At 24.3% G+C, this 18897-nt stretch overlaps 1 protein-coding gene across 1 annotated transcript; it reads right to left on the bottom strand.

Moving 5' to 3' along the window:
- Positions 1-3079: 3079 nt before the first annotated feature.
- On the bottom strand, positions 3080-10305 carry LOC145837101 (uncharacterized). The gene is made up of 4 exons (XM_082944871.1): positions 10175-10305; positions 4597-4831; positions 4064-4242; positions 3080-3572 (listed from the first exon to the last, which is right to left on the bottom strand). The coding sequence occupies exons 2-4, from the start codon at positions 4782-4784 to the stop codon at positions 3382-3384; spliced, it is 558 nt and encodes a 185-aa protein (XP_082800997.1). The 5' UTR covers positions 4785-4831; positions 10175-10305; the 3' UTR covers positions 3080-3381.
- Between the last annotated feature and the right edge of the window lie 8592 nt (positions 10306-18897).

Raw genomic sequence — 18897 nt, 5'->3', positions numbered from 1 at the left:
CAAGTTTTGTTTTACTTTTTATTACCTTTATTAGCTTAATGTTGTTAGTTATATTTTTGAGTAATGAATACAGTGGTAACACGTTGTATTTTTGTTAGGGGATGCGGGAAATTTACAAGTATCAAAAAATACAAATTATTACTTTTTAAAACAGTTTAGTAAGATAAATACACTAAAATTACAACAAATCATTTGTAAATAAAAGTTTACTAAAGAATAATAGCTTTAACAGCTTCACAATATTACAATAAGTTATTTTTTAGTTGGAGCATCTGCTCCACTATTCCAACCCACGCGACGCTTCTGATTGTGATGACATTGTTTTTATGTTAAAATTTCAGAACAAAAATAATACTAAGCTTAATCTTATTTAATATAGTAATATAAAAATTTTTTAACTTTTACTTTTCAGGAGTAGGTGGAACTTTATATAAAAATCAAATACTAGTTTACTAATTAAAATGTTATCTGTTTTAGGTTTTACAATTTATCAACCACTTCCTAAATGACTCAAACTTCAGCCTTTTTTACATTGTTTTTTATTATAATAAACATTTTTAGACGAAACAAAAAGAGCATTTTTAGTTTTAAAAATATTATAAGAGATTTGTTTGTTTTTTTTGGTTTTTTTTTTGGTTTTTTTACTATAAATTCTTTTCTGTTTTCATTTTTAAAAATGTGTACGTCTAAAACCTTTAAAATATGTTTATTATAATTGTTATATATTATAACTGTTTAAGTTAGTTTTTAAATTTATTTAAGATGAAAAAATTAATAACTTTTTGAAAGTTAATAAAAAATTGTACTTTTATTTGAAAACTTAATTGAGAAAAATTTAAAGGTTGTCTGATGTTGTATTTTTAAACCATTATAGAGTTTGAAGTTATTTCTATGAAAAATATCTTAAGCTTAAAATAAAATAGTTTAATTATTTCATAAACATTAATCTTAAAGATTAAACTGATTACTGTAGTTTTTGCGAAGCATTCGCAATTATAAAAACAAAACCAAGTTAGATGAGCGGTGTCGGCTATGATAATAACTAAAACGTTAATATTTAATGAAAATGAAGCCTTTCGAGTAAAAGTGCCACTCTGCAAAAAGCGCTCCACTGTTTTATCAAATATTGATGAGTGGTGCAAGGTTGAAACCAGATGTACAAAATTCACTTTTCTCTAGGACGCAAACAGTGGCCGAGCACTTCTTATGATCGCAGATTTAATTTTTGTTTAAAACTACTACTACGTCTAAATCAACAACGTCGGTTTTATTACAGTACCTTGAAACGATCAAAGTGCTTAAGAAAACATACTTAACAGAGAAAAGTGATTTCTGCTCATAAGTATGCATTGTTAAGTCTAAATTAAGTTTAAGGTATAAATATTTATGTTTAAAACTGAGTTTTAGAATTAGTCAAGTGAAAACTTACAACTTTAATAAAACTCTTAAGTAATCAAAAAACAAATTTATTATACAAATCATTAACATAACATGTTTATTCTTTGTTCGACTGATTGTTTAACGTTTAACTACAAAAAACTCTTGATGAATAAATACTTGATGTAAACAGAAATAAATTTCATCAGTCAAAGCTAAACTGATTGAAATAAAATAAAACATTTTTATAGAGTTTAATGTATTTTCACTTATGTTTAAAAAGGTGTTTGTTTAGTATAGACAAACAAAAACTTTAATTATTGAATTTTTGTGCAATATGAATAATTTCAAATAAAAAAGCATACTTTTATCTAAAAATATTGAAAAATAACATTGAGTGGTATATGTAAAACTTTATATTGTCTGTTTAAACATGGATATACTTAATTTAAAAAGAGCTAGAACAATAAGTTTATTTTTTTAATTTGAAATTAAAAGTTGAAAATATCTTAGTAATTCCAAAAAAATAAATGTTTTAATTAAGCAATCTAGTTATTAGCTAAAATGTCTTTATTAGAAAAAAAAAGTAAAACTATTTAAAACTCGGTGAGATGAAATACAGTATAAATATTGTTAACTTTTAATATGTATAAAGCCGAATAGGTGCACTTGTTTGTAAACTACAAAACAATATTATTACAGTAAATATTGATTAAGGCACAAACCATCAAATATGTTGCCTAAGCGTTTTACTCCCTAAGGCTTTTAGACTAAAATTTATTAAAAAAGTAGTTCTTAATTATTTTTTACGTATGAACTTTGTTTACAATTTTAAAAACTAAAAAAAAGCGTTTTCAATACTAAATTACACTTTTGTACAACAAAGTTTTAAAGCAAATTTAATTAAGTGAAATTGATATTAGTATATTTGTTGTAGTTTAGTTTTATATAGTAAAGTCATAATTTTTTGTTTATGTCTATTGCGTATAACTTTATATTGTTGTCTCAGTTAACAAATTTTGTAAATTGATATAACATGGTGTTTTTTTTTAACTTTGTTTTTGTGTTTAGTCTAATACAGATTGTTTTTATTTCATTAACTTCACGTATAGTTAACTTCCTGAATTAAAAATTTCTCAAAAATCAATTTCACTTAAACTTTCAATCACGAATTGCAACCTAGCTTGACCGTCATTTATCCTTTTAAAGATACTAAGTTTTTGGAATATATAAGGATTTTGACCGTATAAGATCAATCAAAAGCTTGTGCGAGCTGAAATTTAAAGTATTTTATTCTAAAATTTTCTTATTTAAACTATAAACTCAAACTTTTGCACATGCATTGACAAAACAAGTATTTAAAAAATTCAGCTAAAATCAAAATCAAAAACAGATTGTAAAATGATTTAAATACAGTATAGTGGTAAATTTTTTTATTTAATGGCTTAATCCAGACCATTTAACATTAACTGTTTAAAAAATATCAAAATACACAACAAATAAAAGCGTCCAGTTAAAATTTAATCTGTAACCTTAGTTTATCAAACTTTATAAAGATTATCATTAGAAATTTTTATACATACAACTAAAAAAATAACAAAGCGAAATTTGTAGTTTTTTAAAGGTATTTGTTTATTCATTTCTTTTTTAATTTTCAAAATTCAAAAACTTTATAATACTTAAAATTTTATAATTAGTGCACTTAGTATTATAACATTTTTGAATTATAAGCTTTACTTCAACATATTTCAATGTTGACAAAATTATAACCTAACAGATTTTTTTATCATAAAATACTTCGAATATTCATATGAAATCGAAATACTAATTCCTTATTATAGTAAAAACAAATTTAAATTACATTGCTTAGTATAAAATCGAGCTCGTTTTGTTGTTTTTGTCATTAAATCATCATGGCTTTTCGCAACAGCATCTTTCACATCTCAAAACTCAATCAATTCTTACTGATTTGTATCTCATCTGTCTCAAAGTTGCACTACGTCATCAAACTACTGACTGTTCTTCCACGTGGTTCTTGGTATTTCCGGGGTGGTGTGGAACCACGGTCGCCATGGCAGTAGAGGGAATGGCTATAGCGGCCGTGACGGCTGCAATTATAGGAGCTGCGTTGCCCGACAACCACTTCTCTCTTTTAATAGAAAACCACACCAAAGCATAAATTACAGTCACTGTTCCTGTAACAAATACAATTTTTTAATATTAGTTTATCGTTAAAATTTTGTTAAGTTTTGAACAAAGTAAAAAGAAAAAATTAATATATTTAAAAATTTTCACGTTTGTCCTCCTGCATACCGTTTTTGCTTGAAGTTAACAGTTTGCACTATATTATGTTGTAGTTTTAACGCACACAAAACATGAAGTTTTTTTTAAAAACTATGACATACAAATATTATTCTTTTCAAACTCTCATTAGCTAAAATCGAATATAAAGCATTTATTTACAAAGCTAAAAACAAAATTCTAAAGGGCAAAACTAGTAAAAGCAGTTTACTCAGAAAAATTTATAGTTAAGTAAAAATCTGAGATATATCAAAAAACGAAATATTTTTTTATTTGAGTTAAACAACTTTCTTTATGTCACTACAATATAAACTGTGAATTTTTTTTGTTATTTTGTATTAAAACCGAAAGTTTCTAGTTTTTGTGAAGTTTTTTAAAAAACTACCTAAAGCAAAAACTACTGGACCAAAAGTAAAGTACGGAGGGTTTTTTTCATCCTTCAAAGGATCACCTTCAAATAGAAAGTGAAAGACAGTCAAAACAATTCCAACAACAAGAACAAGTGATCCAATACTCATCATCACAATCGGTTTGACTAAATACATCATCATTCCTGCCCGATCCCTGTTGTTTACGTACTTGTTTTAGATCAATTAAGTTGATTAAAGTAAAAACTAAAAAAAAAATATAATTAAATAGACAAAAACTTATTATATCAGCATAAAAGTAGCCGTTTATAATAAAATGTGTCTTATTTTTAGGTTTTAGTATACTGACTAATCACTTTAAATGATGTAATATTTGTTAAAATACCTAGAAATGAGATTTAGTTTGTAAAAACCATATTAAATGATTCTAGATAATTTTTTTCTATGCAAAAAATAAATAAATTGTTTGTTTATTAAAAAAACGTTTGGTCGCACTTAGCTGTTTAATATTTTAAAAATATATTGAACATTCTAACTAATAATACTAAACCTGGTCATTTGTTTTATTGTCATTAACGGTTTTTCCTTCTGACTATTTTCATCTTTGACTGTATTTGTTTTTCCATTGTTTATTTCGTTGCTTTCACCCTGTTTTTCGTCAATAAGAGATGTGACGTCATCGTTCTCAGACGCAATACAAAGTTCCGAATCACTCAGTTCGTCATTGTTAGCCGTCATTTTTCATTTATTTGTTGTTTTATTTTACCGTGTAGAAAAAATATGATCTGTAAATATTATTGTTCTATTGTTGGCTTTTATCAAAAAAAAAAAAAAAAATAGCTTAATGACAAAAAATCACAACTTTTTTGTTATTAACATAAGTATCTAAACTCAATACTAAGTTTAGGCAATCATTTTTTTAATACAGTAGTCAGCAGTCTTTAATAAGTCGCAGGCCGCATTGCTTACTAAAAAAGGTCTTCAGCGGTCCATGGTAATTTTAATTAACTTAAGTAACCAATGTAAAATAGTATGTTAAACCAAAAATGTGATTAAATAAACAATAGAAAAACACAATTAATTTTTAGTTTTTAAATTAAGTGCCTTATTGAAGTTTTTTGCATTAAAATTTTTTAATTATTTTTATAAAGTGTATGTTTGCATCTCAAAAGTATATCGCATCGCGCAGTTTGCCGACTCGTTGTTTAATAAAACAAATAAAGGTTTTTTATACTTATTAAGAGTTGATATATTTTCAAAAAAAAAAATTATTCATTTACATATATTTATTATAATATATTTTCTAACAGTACTTTTATTAAAAAAAAACCTTTAACGTATATTTTAGTTTTAAAAACAGAAACAAAATTATCTACAATATCTACTATTGACTAAATTGCATTGTTTGGTATTGTTTATATTTCTTAAGTATACAAATATGTTTGAGTATAAAAATATAGAAACAAGTTTTGGATAAAACGAATTAGAAAGTAAAGCAATAGAAAATTTATTCATCTTGTTAACTAAGTTATACAAGTCACTTTAACGCTTTAAAAAACTACAGCTTTGCTTAAGTAAACTTGGATAACGTATTAGTTATCATAAGACTTTAGAATAACATGTCTATAAACTACCGAAAAAAATAAAGCACTTTTTAATTCTAAATAAATTGTTTTACTTCAGAACAAGTTGAGCATATCTAACTTAATTAAATATTATCTTAATAGGTAGTAGTTTCTCAGTTTTCGTGATTATTAAAAACAAACAACGTATATGTTAAAAAAATTTATACACATTACTTAATCAGTTTTTAAAAAGCCACTGCAATCATATACAGCTATAAAACTTAAATTATAATTTTTTTTTTGCTTGAACATAAAAAAACTTTCTAAAAGTATTAGACGTATCACAAATGGATGATACTTTAGTAATTTTTAACAAATAAAATTTATACCAAGTAAATTATTATTGATAAAGCTATATAACCGATATAAAAATGAAAGTTTTAAATTATTTTTTAATCTTTACGTAATAATTTTAATAGATAAAACAACAAAAAATACATTTTAATGAATAAGTATAAAACGCTTCGCAAGCGGATTAAGTATGGCTTATGAATTCAGCAAATTTAAGAAAAATGTATACTTAATTTTTTTTATTGACTAATGAACAACGTCATTTTATTTTTATTCTACAAACTTTGATAGATTAATAATATTTTTATTCTAAAGTTAAAAAAAGATAAAATTAATTTGAGTTTACTAACAAAAAGTCATTTTAATTATTATAACTCAAATATAGTTTAACAAACCAATAACTTTAATCTTTAAAAGGTGTTCTAGATTTTTTGATAGCTGTTTTTAATAACATTAGGTACATTGTTGATTAATAACTTTTTTGTTAACATAAAATTATACTTGTAGTATGAAAACCTAAGAAAACCTTAATCTCTAAACGTTAAAGTTATTATTAATAAGATAAAAAGTTTTTTTATATTACCATGAAGCTTAAATCTGTTCTCTTAAAAAATTAATAAAATACCTTATAAGAGTCTAAAAGGTTGAGTTATAACGTAAACTTTGATTTAGTAAACTTTTTAAGAACAGAAGTACGAAGATAAAAGTAAAATAAAAAACTACATTTTTGTATTTAGCTAACTATATATTTATTTGAATAAAAACACTTTAATTTTTGTATGAGATTTTTAAACAAAAAAAAATGTAGAAACAAGCAATGGGGAATAGAAAAAAATGCTATACTTACTCTTTTATGTTCGAAATGTGACGTAATAAGCGAAAGAAAATGATAACTCGAGTTTACAACAGTCAAATACACAAGATATCTGATCAATTATTCAGCCGCATACAGGTATTATACACCGCTTTGACAATTGACTACTTTTAATATTTGATGCAAGTTGCGAGCCAAATTGAGATACACATGAAACATTCATATGTGACCTTGCATGGAGCTGCTCCCAAGTAACAAATTGAAAATATCGTAATTTTTCAATTTTCAGAAAGCATAAAAACTTTTCTTAATGGAGTAAACATCGGATTAAAATTAAAAGTACTTTTTATTTTAAATTGCAGTTTGCTTATGTCGTTCAAATTTTCTATAGAAATTTATCTAACTATATAAAAAAAAATTGTACGGGTTGAAAAGGTAATGTATTAATGAAACATGTAAACAAACAATATTTTATCATCAAAATTTGAAATTTTTAGTTTAGTTCTTTTTCTGACCGATTATTGTTGTAAAATATAATGTTAAAAAACTAACTGAAGAGCATGTATTTAGATTTGAGTCACTAATTTTTTTGTATAATCAAACTAACTGTAATAGTTATAAAGATTAAGAAAACATGTGTTACTTAGAATGTTTACTTTTTTAGGAAAAAAAAAAGACGTGCTTATTAAATTCGTAAACGTAATTTATTTATAATTTTTAGCTATAAGAGTAAAATTTTGTTTATTGGATTTAATTCAAAATGAAGTACAAAAAAATTAAAAGACTTTTCTACCTGATATTTCTTTTAAATTTTTGTTAAATTATTTTCAAGTATCGTACTATTTATATAAACAGTTTTTTTCATTACTTCACAAATATTTTTATGAAAACAAACAGGCGTTTTTTAACATCTGAACTATATATGAAAGTTAAGGTTAAAGAACTTAAAATGATTAAAAATAAAACTTTTTAAACTCCTTTTTAACTTTGTTTTGTTTAATTTAAAAAGACTGTATTCAAATTTATGTAATTTAATTTTTTTTCTTTTTCAGTTAAGTATTTTATAGTTATGTACAATGTACATGTTTGTACCTTGTTGCTTTTCGATAGGCACAATCTTGTTTGATCGCAATGTGAAGTTAAAAAAGGATACTGCTTATTTTATTTGCAAGTTTTAAGTTATATTGCTTTTATAAAAACAAGTTTTTGAAAATTAAAATATATTTAGTTTAAATTCATACTAAATTCTACTTCTAAATAAATTTGTGTACTATTTTAGTATAGTTTTTGTGAGTAATTATATACAATTTGCAGCTAAAAATGTATGTATTTAAGTTACTTATTTTTTTAATGTTTATCTATTTATATCAATTTTAATCACAAACGTTTTCAAAACTACATAAAGTTGGTTTTACATGAGATAAATTGGTTTGGAAATATTTTGATAGTAGACAATTAAAAAATAAATTTCAAGTATCATTATGAATTAATAAAGGATTTAAAAAGTTACGCATTTAAGTTATGTAAATTAAAATTTTAGTTATGTTAATTAGCATATCTTTACTAAGATTTAGTTTCCTATATTTTAATAATCGTAGTTGATTAAAACCTGCAATCATACGTAACAATACTTTAAATTTATTTTTAAACTGTACACTATCTAAATATTTTAAAACCCATTTATCGCATGAATGAAACTCGAGTAGTTTTCAAAGCATTTGTTAAATAAAATAAATAAATAAAAGAAAACAAAAATGAGTAACCTAAGTACATATATTCTTAGTTGCAAATGGTACATAAATAAATTAGTTGATAATTTATACATACATTTTTACAAATATTTACTACTTTAGGTAAACTGTAGAAATCTTAACTACTCATGTATTTATTTTTTGTGATTTTTTAAATGTTTTTCTATAGTTTGTACTTTCTAATTGTTCAATTTTTTTTGTTTTAAAATTTTGTTTTATTTTGTTAGCTGAAAGAAAAAAATAATAATACTTCAAAAATCTTAGTTTAAGAATTTCAAAATGACAACTAAAATATTTTTTGATGTTTTTTAGAACAATCACTAAATATAAAATGATATGATTTCCATTAAAAATAATTTTTCTATTTTTTGTTGTAAAAAATCTTAAATATACAAATGGTTTACCTATATAACATTTTATCTAACAGTAATTATAAATTTTATATCTATTTATAAAGTTAAAATATGCACTGATTAATTAAGTATACTTTGAAAAGCAATAAAGAATAAGGTTTTTGGTAAGCAATAAAAGCGTTGAACAGTCTGTAAAGTTTACTTTTGGCCTAAAAAACCGTACGGCTATAATTTATCATGTGATATTTTGTAAATCTTAATTAAAAACTAGTTTTTCGCATACTAACCTAACAAAAATGGCCTAAAAGTTTTTTTAACTATTTTCTTCTACCCATTGAACTGTCAACTGGTAATAAAAATGAAACAATCAAATATTTTCAAAACGTTGTTATTAAGATAAAAAAATATTTAGTCGCAACTCAGATCGCAAGGCAGGACTTCCGATCGACTTCACTAAACATATTTTAATTCATGCCAGTCAAGCAGGGTTGCAACTTTTGCAATCGCCTTATCTTTTGTTTTATGAAACTGCTCTGTCGCATTTTGCTGCCAAACTCGCGTCTCCGATTGATTTTAATTTTGAGTTGTTCTACTGCACGAGATCACAATGAACTAATTTTGATAATTAGTATTTTTTAAGCTAAAGAACTTTTAAGCCTTGAAATATAAGAACTTAAAAAATTTAAAGTACATAGTTTGCATATTTTTTTCTAGGATTATTAAATCTTTCATTTTAAAATATGCGTTGTAATAAACTGGAGTTGTATTCTCTATACTCTATAGGTTATAACTACACAAAAAGCTAAATAAAAAATTAATAACGATTTAAAACAATGTGTGGGTTTAAATACATTTCTATAACTAGCTTTACCAGATAGTCGTAGATAAGTATTTTATTTTAATGCCAGTTGTTAGTCATAGCTCTTTACTTAGAATCATTAAGCGAATGTAAAAACTAATTGTTAATGTTACAGATTGAAAAACTTTACAAGTTTGATTTCTGTATTTCTAACATAACAAAATTAAAGTTTAAAAGTTGGTTAGTAATCCTAATTTAAAATTTTTATTTCATTTAGTAAAGTTAAAAAGTTTCTAATTCTTATTATTCTCTTGGTATTAGATTTTTTTATCAAACGCATTAAGACAGTACGCATCAAAAATTATTTTATTATCTCTATTTCATAAAAAATATCTTCAAACTTAAAAACACATAAACTGTCAACTCTAAAAAATATTAAAGTAATAGTTTTCAGTGATAATTTTTTTCTTTTTTTTAATATCTAAATAAACTCACAGGTTGATTGACATAAGTGTTCAAACTGCTCTTTGTTGGCCGGCTATCTAAAACACAAATTAGTTCAAACAAATTAACACAGTCTGCGACCTCGGTATTAGATTAAGTAAAGCTGTATTGTAGTCTAATTCATAATCTTTCATTTAGACTGCTAAGCTTTCAATTAAAGAATAAGGCAATACCGGAGGTTAAAAGTTTCCTTTTTTCTAGTTCTCTCACTGCTACTTGGCAAAAAAAAAATCTTCGTGCTTTACAATATTTTAGCTCTCTCAGAATTCACTAAAATGACTCTTCTTGATAATCCTGCGTTGCTATATAGTAAAATGTTTTTTAAATTTTAAGACTGCAAAACTTGTAAAAATGATTAAATGTTATTATGATTATTTTTAAGTACCTGTATATTATTATTTCAAATCATGATTGTATCGAACTACTTAAAAATATATAAAACAGTAGTTTTTTCAATCATATATTATTATTTAAAAAACTAGTAATGAAGTTTATAGCAGAAAAAGCATGTTAAATTAGTGAAGACTGATATAAGTTTAGTTTATCTACTAAAAGGACAACAAAGTTATTTTAAGTTTTGTATAAGTAATACGTCATTGAATCTAAAGCATAAAGCTTTAATTGTAGCTTTATCAGTTTGTGATATTAAAAGTTAAAAAATAAAATAAAAGAGTAATTCGTTTTATTACCAATTACTCTTATTAGCTTTCTTTTTTTTGTAAAACACTAGTCTTCTTAATAAAGTCTACAACATTTTTAAAGTAAGAAATCAGTTTAGTTTTTTTACATATGTTTTTATCAGTAGCTATTAAATGTAAATTTGTAATTTTTTAGTTTTTCTGAGAGGAATAAAAGCCAAACAACTGGTTAATTTATTATTTTTTTAAATAATGCTGCAAACTAATAATATTACTAAAACAAAACATCAACAAAACTAAAAAAAATATATAATCAGTATTATGATTACAAAAAGATTCTTGTTTTTCGTGTCGTTTTGTTACTGTAACTTTATAAATTTCTTTCAAGCCTTTAGAAATACTAAACTATAAATAATTACACTTTAAAGCTAAGTAATGAATTTTAAAATAAAACAATTGATTTGTGTGCATTTTAAAAATTAATGTTATTTAAAAAAATATTGATTTGTTTTGTCGGTGATTTAGTTTGACTTTTAAGAAACTATTTTCGCTGTAATTGATCAACTTAAATGACTTTCAGATTTTTGAAACTTTAGTAATAGAAAAAAAGAAAGTATACCCCTTATGAATAAAACACGTCCTTAGACTTTAGTTTAAATAATCAAACATTGTCCGGCCCTTAAAGAAAACTGTCAAGTTGATAATATCAGTAAGTTAAACAAAATTTATTACTAGCATATATAACTTTAAAGTAGTATATTTTATAAATAAAACCGAAATGAAACAACAGTTTAAGCAAAAAATATCACAATAAATTAAACACACTTTCTCTAAAAAGATGTAAAATTCAGTATTAACTTGTTTTACTTTATTGTAACAACAATTAAACTAAATTTTTAAATAAAAAAGTCTCAAGAAGTGTTACTTATTACGATTCAAGTGTACAATAAGTAAACTAGATAAACAACTAAATTATAACAAAACTAGTTTTTTTTTGTTGAGAACTTTTTTTCTATTCGAAGCAAGTCTTAAAAGAACATTTTTATTTTAGGAAAGATACTAGTTTAAAACAAAGGGTAAGTGTGTTTCTTTTATTTTAAAACTTGTTATCAAAAAATGGTTAAATAATAAACCAAATCGTCACGTTTATGGTTATTAATCTGCTTTACGCTGTTTTAATCGCTAGTCTAATCAAGTAAAAATAAAAGTGAAACCAAATTCTAAAAATGTTTTGATAAATGTTTTAGAAAGGCGTTGACTACTAATACTTAAAATAACCTATTGTAAGAAAAACTATAAACTTACATTTACCGTATACTACTTTAATAAATTTAAGTAAATAAATTTAAGTTAAAATGTTAATTTTATTAAAATTTAATAAATATAAATAACTCAAAATGTTTTATTTTATTTAATTAATTTGCTTTATAAAAAAACTTATTTAACAAAATATTTTAGTAACTGCTTTTAAAATATTTCGTAAGCTTTATATCTCAACTAAGGTTTTGACTTTTATGTTTTACGTTATAACGAATGTCATGTAAAATCTAAAGTAACTTATTAAAGCAATATGCATTAAAACTAACTGAAAAGATTAAGTGTTTGTTTTGATACAGTACTATCAAGTTAAAAAAGGTTTTTAGCTTACTTTTTAACTTATGTATTTTATTAAACGTTTTTTATAAGGTTATGTTATTCAAAAATTTTCGAACTTTCCTTTCTCATATTTATATTATAAATAAATATGGTATTTTTAGTCAACACAAACTATGACAGCTCAAAATGTATTAAAAAGCAAGTTCAGTTAATATTGATAAACTATTTTATTTAGTCTTATGAAAGCAATGTAAACATAAAAATTCTTAAGGAAAACTAATTTGAGCTCGATAAGTTTTACTTTTTTATCAGCTTATTTTAGAAAAAAAAAGTTTTAATAACTTTCAAGTAAAACTCTAGTCAGTAGTATAATTTTACTAATAAAAACTATCTTTTTTGATTTAATTGTTAAACATTGCTGGTATTACTGTTCATCGGCAACTTTGGATCCAGGCATCAAAGCAAGATCCACTTAAACAAACGACGAAGCAAAAATAAAATGACAAAAGTTTACTAATAATATATGCGCATAAATGTACAGTCTATAATAGAAATTCTTATTTAACGTAGTTTATCTTATCAATTAAGCATAGAAATAAAAGTTAAATATACAAACGTAAACTTTTTTAAAAAGAGCAATTTACTCTAAAATAGATAAATATTTGTAAGAAGTAGAAATTTAAAAAATATTTAGTTCGTTTAAAGATTTTTCTACGTTAACTGTTTAAATATTAGTATAATTAAAAAACTGAATAAAATTTAGTAGTGTTAAGTATAGACCTAAAAAAATTCAAATATACTAAAAAACGTTTAATTACTATTATTAGAAAGGCAATGTATGAAACTTCTTGGACAATTCAGTCACAAAACAATGTAAAATTTATGTGTGCATGCTACTTTCCTATTGTTTTCTCTTGATATATAGCTCCTTTTTAACACAAATTAAAAAAAAAGGTTAACAACAAAATTGTACAAAGTTTATAAACTTAAAAAAAGTTATAAATTTAAGTTCCGTCTTCTATATTTAAAAGAAGTGAAACAAAGCTTTGTCAGTATTTCGCAATCTAGTATATTAGGTATACTGCTACAATTACATACAAAACATTTGAAATTTATTTCTTTTGACTCAAATTTTTTAAAACCTTGCTTAGATAGAGGGAGCAAATTGTAGTACAAAATTCTAGCTTATTTCGCACGGAAACTGAAAAATTTCTATTAACTTTATATCATAAAAAACTTTATAACTCTACTATTTTTAGTTTTTGATGATATGTAACGGTTTTATATAGGTAATTGGTCTGATGGTTCAAGTTTAAGTTTCTAAAAATAATTGTACAGCATTATTTGACTCATCAAAACTTTTCACATGTTCTGCAAATAAATTTACGTTACGGAAAATATCAACCTCTGTTGCTATATCATTAGTATATAAAATAAATTGTAGTGATGTTTTAACAATGTACTAATAACAAGTATTCTTAATGATGGGTATAAGCACTTTAAACCAGTTTACAAGCTTTTACATAACCCATACTGAGTCAACGTTTAGATAACATTTCACTAGACGCCCAGTCAAAAATAGAAACTTAGCCAAGAATAGAAACTGGTCTACAGTTTAATTCTAGGTGAGTGGTTAGGAAAAAGTCAAAGTATTTAGGTATAAAGAGATTGTAGAAAAACCACTAGTCAGTAGTGATATTGAAGTATGATTTATTGGATTAATCGATACCTTTTATTGTGCAATATTAATTAGTATTAGTAGTAAAGTATTTTTAACCATATTTGATAGAGCTTTATTCGTTATTGCTACAATCTTTTAAATTCCAAATGTACTTTGCCAGTTCTGTTGTATGTCTTTTGTTAATATTGTTTAATAATGATTTGTGGTTTCTAGATCTTTGTATGAAAGTATTTTCTGTGGATCCTAAGTACTGTTTCGTTGTTTTATTTGATGTTATTGTTTCTCTATATAACATGTTTGAAACTAGACATTGGTTGTTTAAAGGGCAAGGTTCTTTGCGGCAATTGCAAAGTTTATCTTTTGTGGTGCTTTTATCGTTTGTATTAATGTTTTTTTATTGTTGTGTGCTATTATTTTGCTTCTGAAATTACTTGTACAACTGTATGATATTTTAATTGTGCTGCGGATGAATATTTTATTATATGGATAGTTTTCATTAAAGGATGTGGTAATCAGATTTAAAAACTGTTTGCCTATTTTAGAACTTACATTTAGACTAAATGGTAGGTTGAAAAGTATTATATCTCCTCTTCTTGTCTTTTATATCGTTTTGATAAAGTGGTATTATCGTATTTTAAGGTATCTTTGTAATTGGCTGAAATTAATGCTTTTTTGTATTCACTTTTTACATTGTTAAAAGATTCTTTATTGTTTGATACTTTTATTAGTCTTCCGTTTATTGTTTCGGGTAGTTGTTTTAGTATTTGTGGGGGTGATTGGAGTTGTTGTTTATGTAAAAAATTGATGAGATTGGTTTGTTGTAGGGTTGGTAACTTGAGTTTAATATGTTTAAGGACACATATAGAAAATATGTTTGGAATAATCCGGATTCTATTGTTATTTAAAAGCCGTTTTGTATAAATAATATAATTAAATATTTAGCAGTGTTTTCAGCTAATCTCGGTGATTTTCTTCTTAATATCCCAAGTCCGTCATCTCTATATAATCCGAATTCATTATCTATAAAAATCTTACTTTTTTTGATTTGTTCAATAAAAATAACCCTATTAAATCGCAGATTTCTGCACCGTTAAAAGATCATACAAAAACCTTCATTGTGGTTACGTCATAATAATAATAAATTTATCATCGCTACGTCAAATAATTATAAAATTTTCAAATTATAAATTTCTGTTTAACATTGTAAATAAACTTTAGCTTACTGATGAGTATATGAGGCTATATTTCCCATATACGAAACGGTCGTATAAACTATTGTGTTTTATGTAATCGAATAAATATTTAGCTCCGATTCAATTTGTCGAGCACTGTCGACCAGAACTTAAAATTTTTAATATATAAGTATATATGTGTTGTTAGTTTATTGAAAATTTTTGGTCTATAATACCCGACAAATTATATTGGAGTTAAATATTTGTCTATTTATAATATAAACAACAGTTCTATACAGCTGTTTCGTATATGAGATATTTTTCTACTTCATATATTCCTCAGTAAATATAAAGTATATTAACAGTGTTTAACAGAAATTTAGAAATTAAAAATTTAAATTCATAAAAGCTATAAAAAACACTCTTCCAAGTTTTTCTGTGATAGTTTTATACGTATTTCACTACTTTTCGCTAGAACCTGACAGTAGAACAAATTTAAAATTATGAATAGTTTTTTAACTAAAAACATAAAAAGTTAAAACTAACAAAGTAGTTAGCGCAATAAATGATCAGTGTAAAGTAATATATAATTAAACTCAGATAGTAGCAACGGAAAAAAAAGGATAATTTAACTAAATAAAGACACTTTGTAGTCGAATTCCTTTTGTTTGCACAGTTATGGTTTCTCTAAAAATATGGAGATAGCCTCCAACTTCGAGAGATCAAATACACTATTGCAATGATGGATTATTCTAAATCTGGATGTGTCATATTTCCTGGCACAACCTCTATTATTTATTAGATGTTGTGCAACTGAAGATATTTTGGCTGCGTTTTTTGTTGCTGTTGTCTTAATTTCAGGTTCTTTTTCAATGAATTTCAGCACACAAGCTGGTAGATGTTCTTTTATCCTGATTGTTAAGTGCCTCTAAGTCTGACCGATATAGCTCTTTTCGCGAGAGCAATTAAATTTTTTAATTAGTTTAATGAATTTTTTTACTTTAAGTTAAACTTTAAATCAGGTACTTTGTTTTATTAAACACCTTTACAAATATACGTCGGCTCGCAAAATAATTTTTATCAGATCTGGCTTGTAGCCTACAAAAGTCAGCCTATTAATTAGCAGCTGAAGTAATAAATTTAAATAATAAAGTAAAACTATGCTTGTCATTTTACCTTTAACATTTTATTTTATAAATTATTTAACTGATATGTTTAAAGATTTTTTTCTAAATAATTTTTGTTTTTGTTTTTTTCAAAAAAAGAAACTTTTTTTTTAAGAAATCTTAGATAATTAAAAATTGTACTATAAGAAAAAACCGTATAGATATTTTATTAAATAATACCTAGGTTTGTTAAAATGTATAATTTAGTTGTTTAATGCGTTATTTTAATTACTCAAAACAGAATTAATCTCTTTTAACTAAAATATTAATAGCTAGTTTAGTTCAACTATACATTATGGTCTTTAAAAGTATAAAGTAGTTATCTACCGGTTCCAAGACCGGGCAACTTTGCGGATACGGCCAAATCCTAATTTTAAAAACTATCAGGATCCGGTCAGATCTTGATTTTAAAAAATCCGAACCCCTTCAATTTGAAAGGAGTAAGCATTAACATATCCAAATTCCTAGTATTTTTACAAATTACATTTATTATAGACTTGAGGTTTACAAATTTAATAAGTATTTTTTAGTTGCTGTAAAACTTAAAATGAAATTTAATGAAAAACCCTATGATTAGTTTCTAACATTTTTATTAGCATATGTTTAACTTTTTGTGTCAAATAAAAAGCCTGTTCATTGATTATATCTAGTAACTTTTGTTTTTTCATTACATGACATACCGATACTGAAACTTTTTGCTTATGTACTTTACAGGTAGTATTGTAAACCTATGTTCTATAAAAACATGTTTAAATTTAATAGAATAAATTTTACTTTTTTTGTTTAATTATAAGCTAAAAATCAAATATAAGTTAGGGATTCACTACGTACGGCTTGCGGGCTGGACCTGGCCCACCAAGCAGAAGCCTCTGGCGTGCGACGAACTTTTTAGCTGGTAAAAAACCTGTGTAAAACAACTAATATTTAGCTTTTTTTTTTAACTTTTCAAATAGGCTATAAATTTTAGTTCCGTTCAAAGTAAACTTATAAAATATTTATTTTTGCGAAATCCTACCTTTAGAGATTTTAAAAGTATAAAAAGTACGTTTCTCAAACAATAAGTGGTCTAGTAAGATTTTATTTATTATATTTGTGACACGAAAAATGATTTTCTGATAATCTTCACCGGCGACTAGAAAAGTTATTTCCTAGTTTTCTCGGTAATAAATAATGATAAAAACTATTTGAAAGCGTAACTTAACACTTTTTTTTACTTAATTAAATCCGGATCCGGTTGATCTTTAATGTAAAGTTATTTGCTAGATGAATGGTGATATAAACCTTCTGTGACATACTTATTATACTGTTAAAGAAGCTATATCTTATACACCTATCTTTTGTAGTACAAAAACAGTTTAACTTTTTATTACTGATGAAAGATATTTTAAAAATTCAAATAACTCTAGATAAATAGTTTAATACAATTACCCAATATTAAAAAAAGCTTGATCTGTCTACTCTACTACTTCATCTTACTTAATATTTTTCCAATAAAATAAAGTAAAGTAAGTTAGTAGGTGTCAATTTAATAATAAATAAAAGCATAACTTAAAAAAATAATGCAAACACTGCACTACCAGAAAAATATTTATTGTATACAGTTTTTAAACACATCATTTATTACAAAAAACCAAAAGAATCATAACCAGTTTTTTTTACGTACTTAAGCAAAAATTATTTATAAAACACTTTGAAGTTATTGTGCCTGAATCATTTCAATTCAAAATAATACAATGAAATTTCAACTAATCAGATTTTAATGTATTAGAAAGCTAATTTTTTGGCAAACTTTCAAGTTAATTAGAGTAAAATTATAAAAGTTAAAGTCAAATGTAAAGTAAACAAATAACAAAAAAAGTAACGTAAAAATATATAATCAATAAAATTCAGTTAGGTTTTTTTAAATAAAATCTTTTAATTTTCTAAACATTTTTTTTTGTTAAACTTTATGGGTTTGCTTTTAGTTAAAGAATTGTTGATATTTTTGAAAAAATAAATATTTTTTTAACTAAGCAATTATAGCAAAAACCTACAAGATCTAAAGCAATGATTGTCACATAAAAAAATTTCTTACTAAATAGTTTCATAAATTAACCTTTTAAACTAAAACCTATATTTTCTTAATCTAAAATTTTTAGTTTTATTCAATTGTGTTACCAAATTTATTAAAAACATGCATAATAATTACGTTAAGTATTTAAACTGTTATACACTTTTTTATCGTCATTATTCATAACAGTTTAGTACAAAAAAGTTTCTTTCAGTTTTTAGTACTTTGGTTGTATGTTCTATTATTACTTAAGTTGTTTGGTTTTTAATTTAGGTTAAATTATTAATTGCTTGCTTGTTTATAACTAGAGTAGCATTTTTAAAGTGATCAAAGTATGCAAAGAATCGACTTTCACTGTGAATATAAAACTCAAGTAGTGAAAAATTTACACTGGATAAATAACTTATTTTT

Source organism: Thalia democratica, chromosome 5, assembly GCF_965202585.1.
Source record: "Thalia democratica chromosome 5, ktThaDemo2.hap1.1, whole genome shotgun sequence".
Lineage (NCBI taxonomy): Eukaryota > Metazoa > Chordata > Thaliacea > Salpida > Salpidae > Thalia > Thalia democratica.
Note: the sequence above shows the minus strand (reverse complement) of the source record. Positions and strands in the feature narration are given on the sequence as shown.

Bases quoted from the DNA above. Each gene is read 5' to 3' on its own strand.
- LOC145837101 (XM_082944871.1), bottom strand. From the start codon at position 4,784: ATGACGGCTAACAATGACGAACTGAGTGATTCGGAACTTTGTATTGCG. The intron at 4,243-4,596 runs GTTTAGTATTAT...CGTAAACAACAG, and splicing joins ACAATAAAACAAATGACCAG to GGATCGGGCAGGAATGATGA. The intron at 3,573-4,063 runs GTAGTTTTTTAA...TATTTGTTACAG, and splicing joins TCCAGTAGTTTTTGCTTTAG to GAACAGTGACTGTAATTTAT.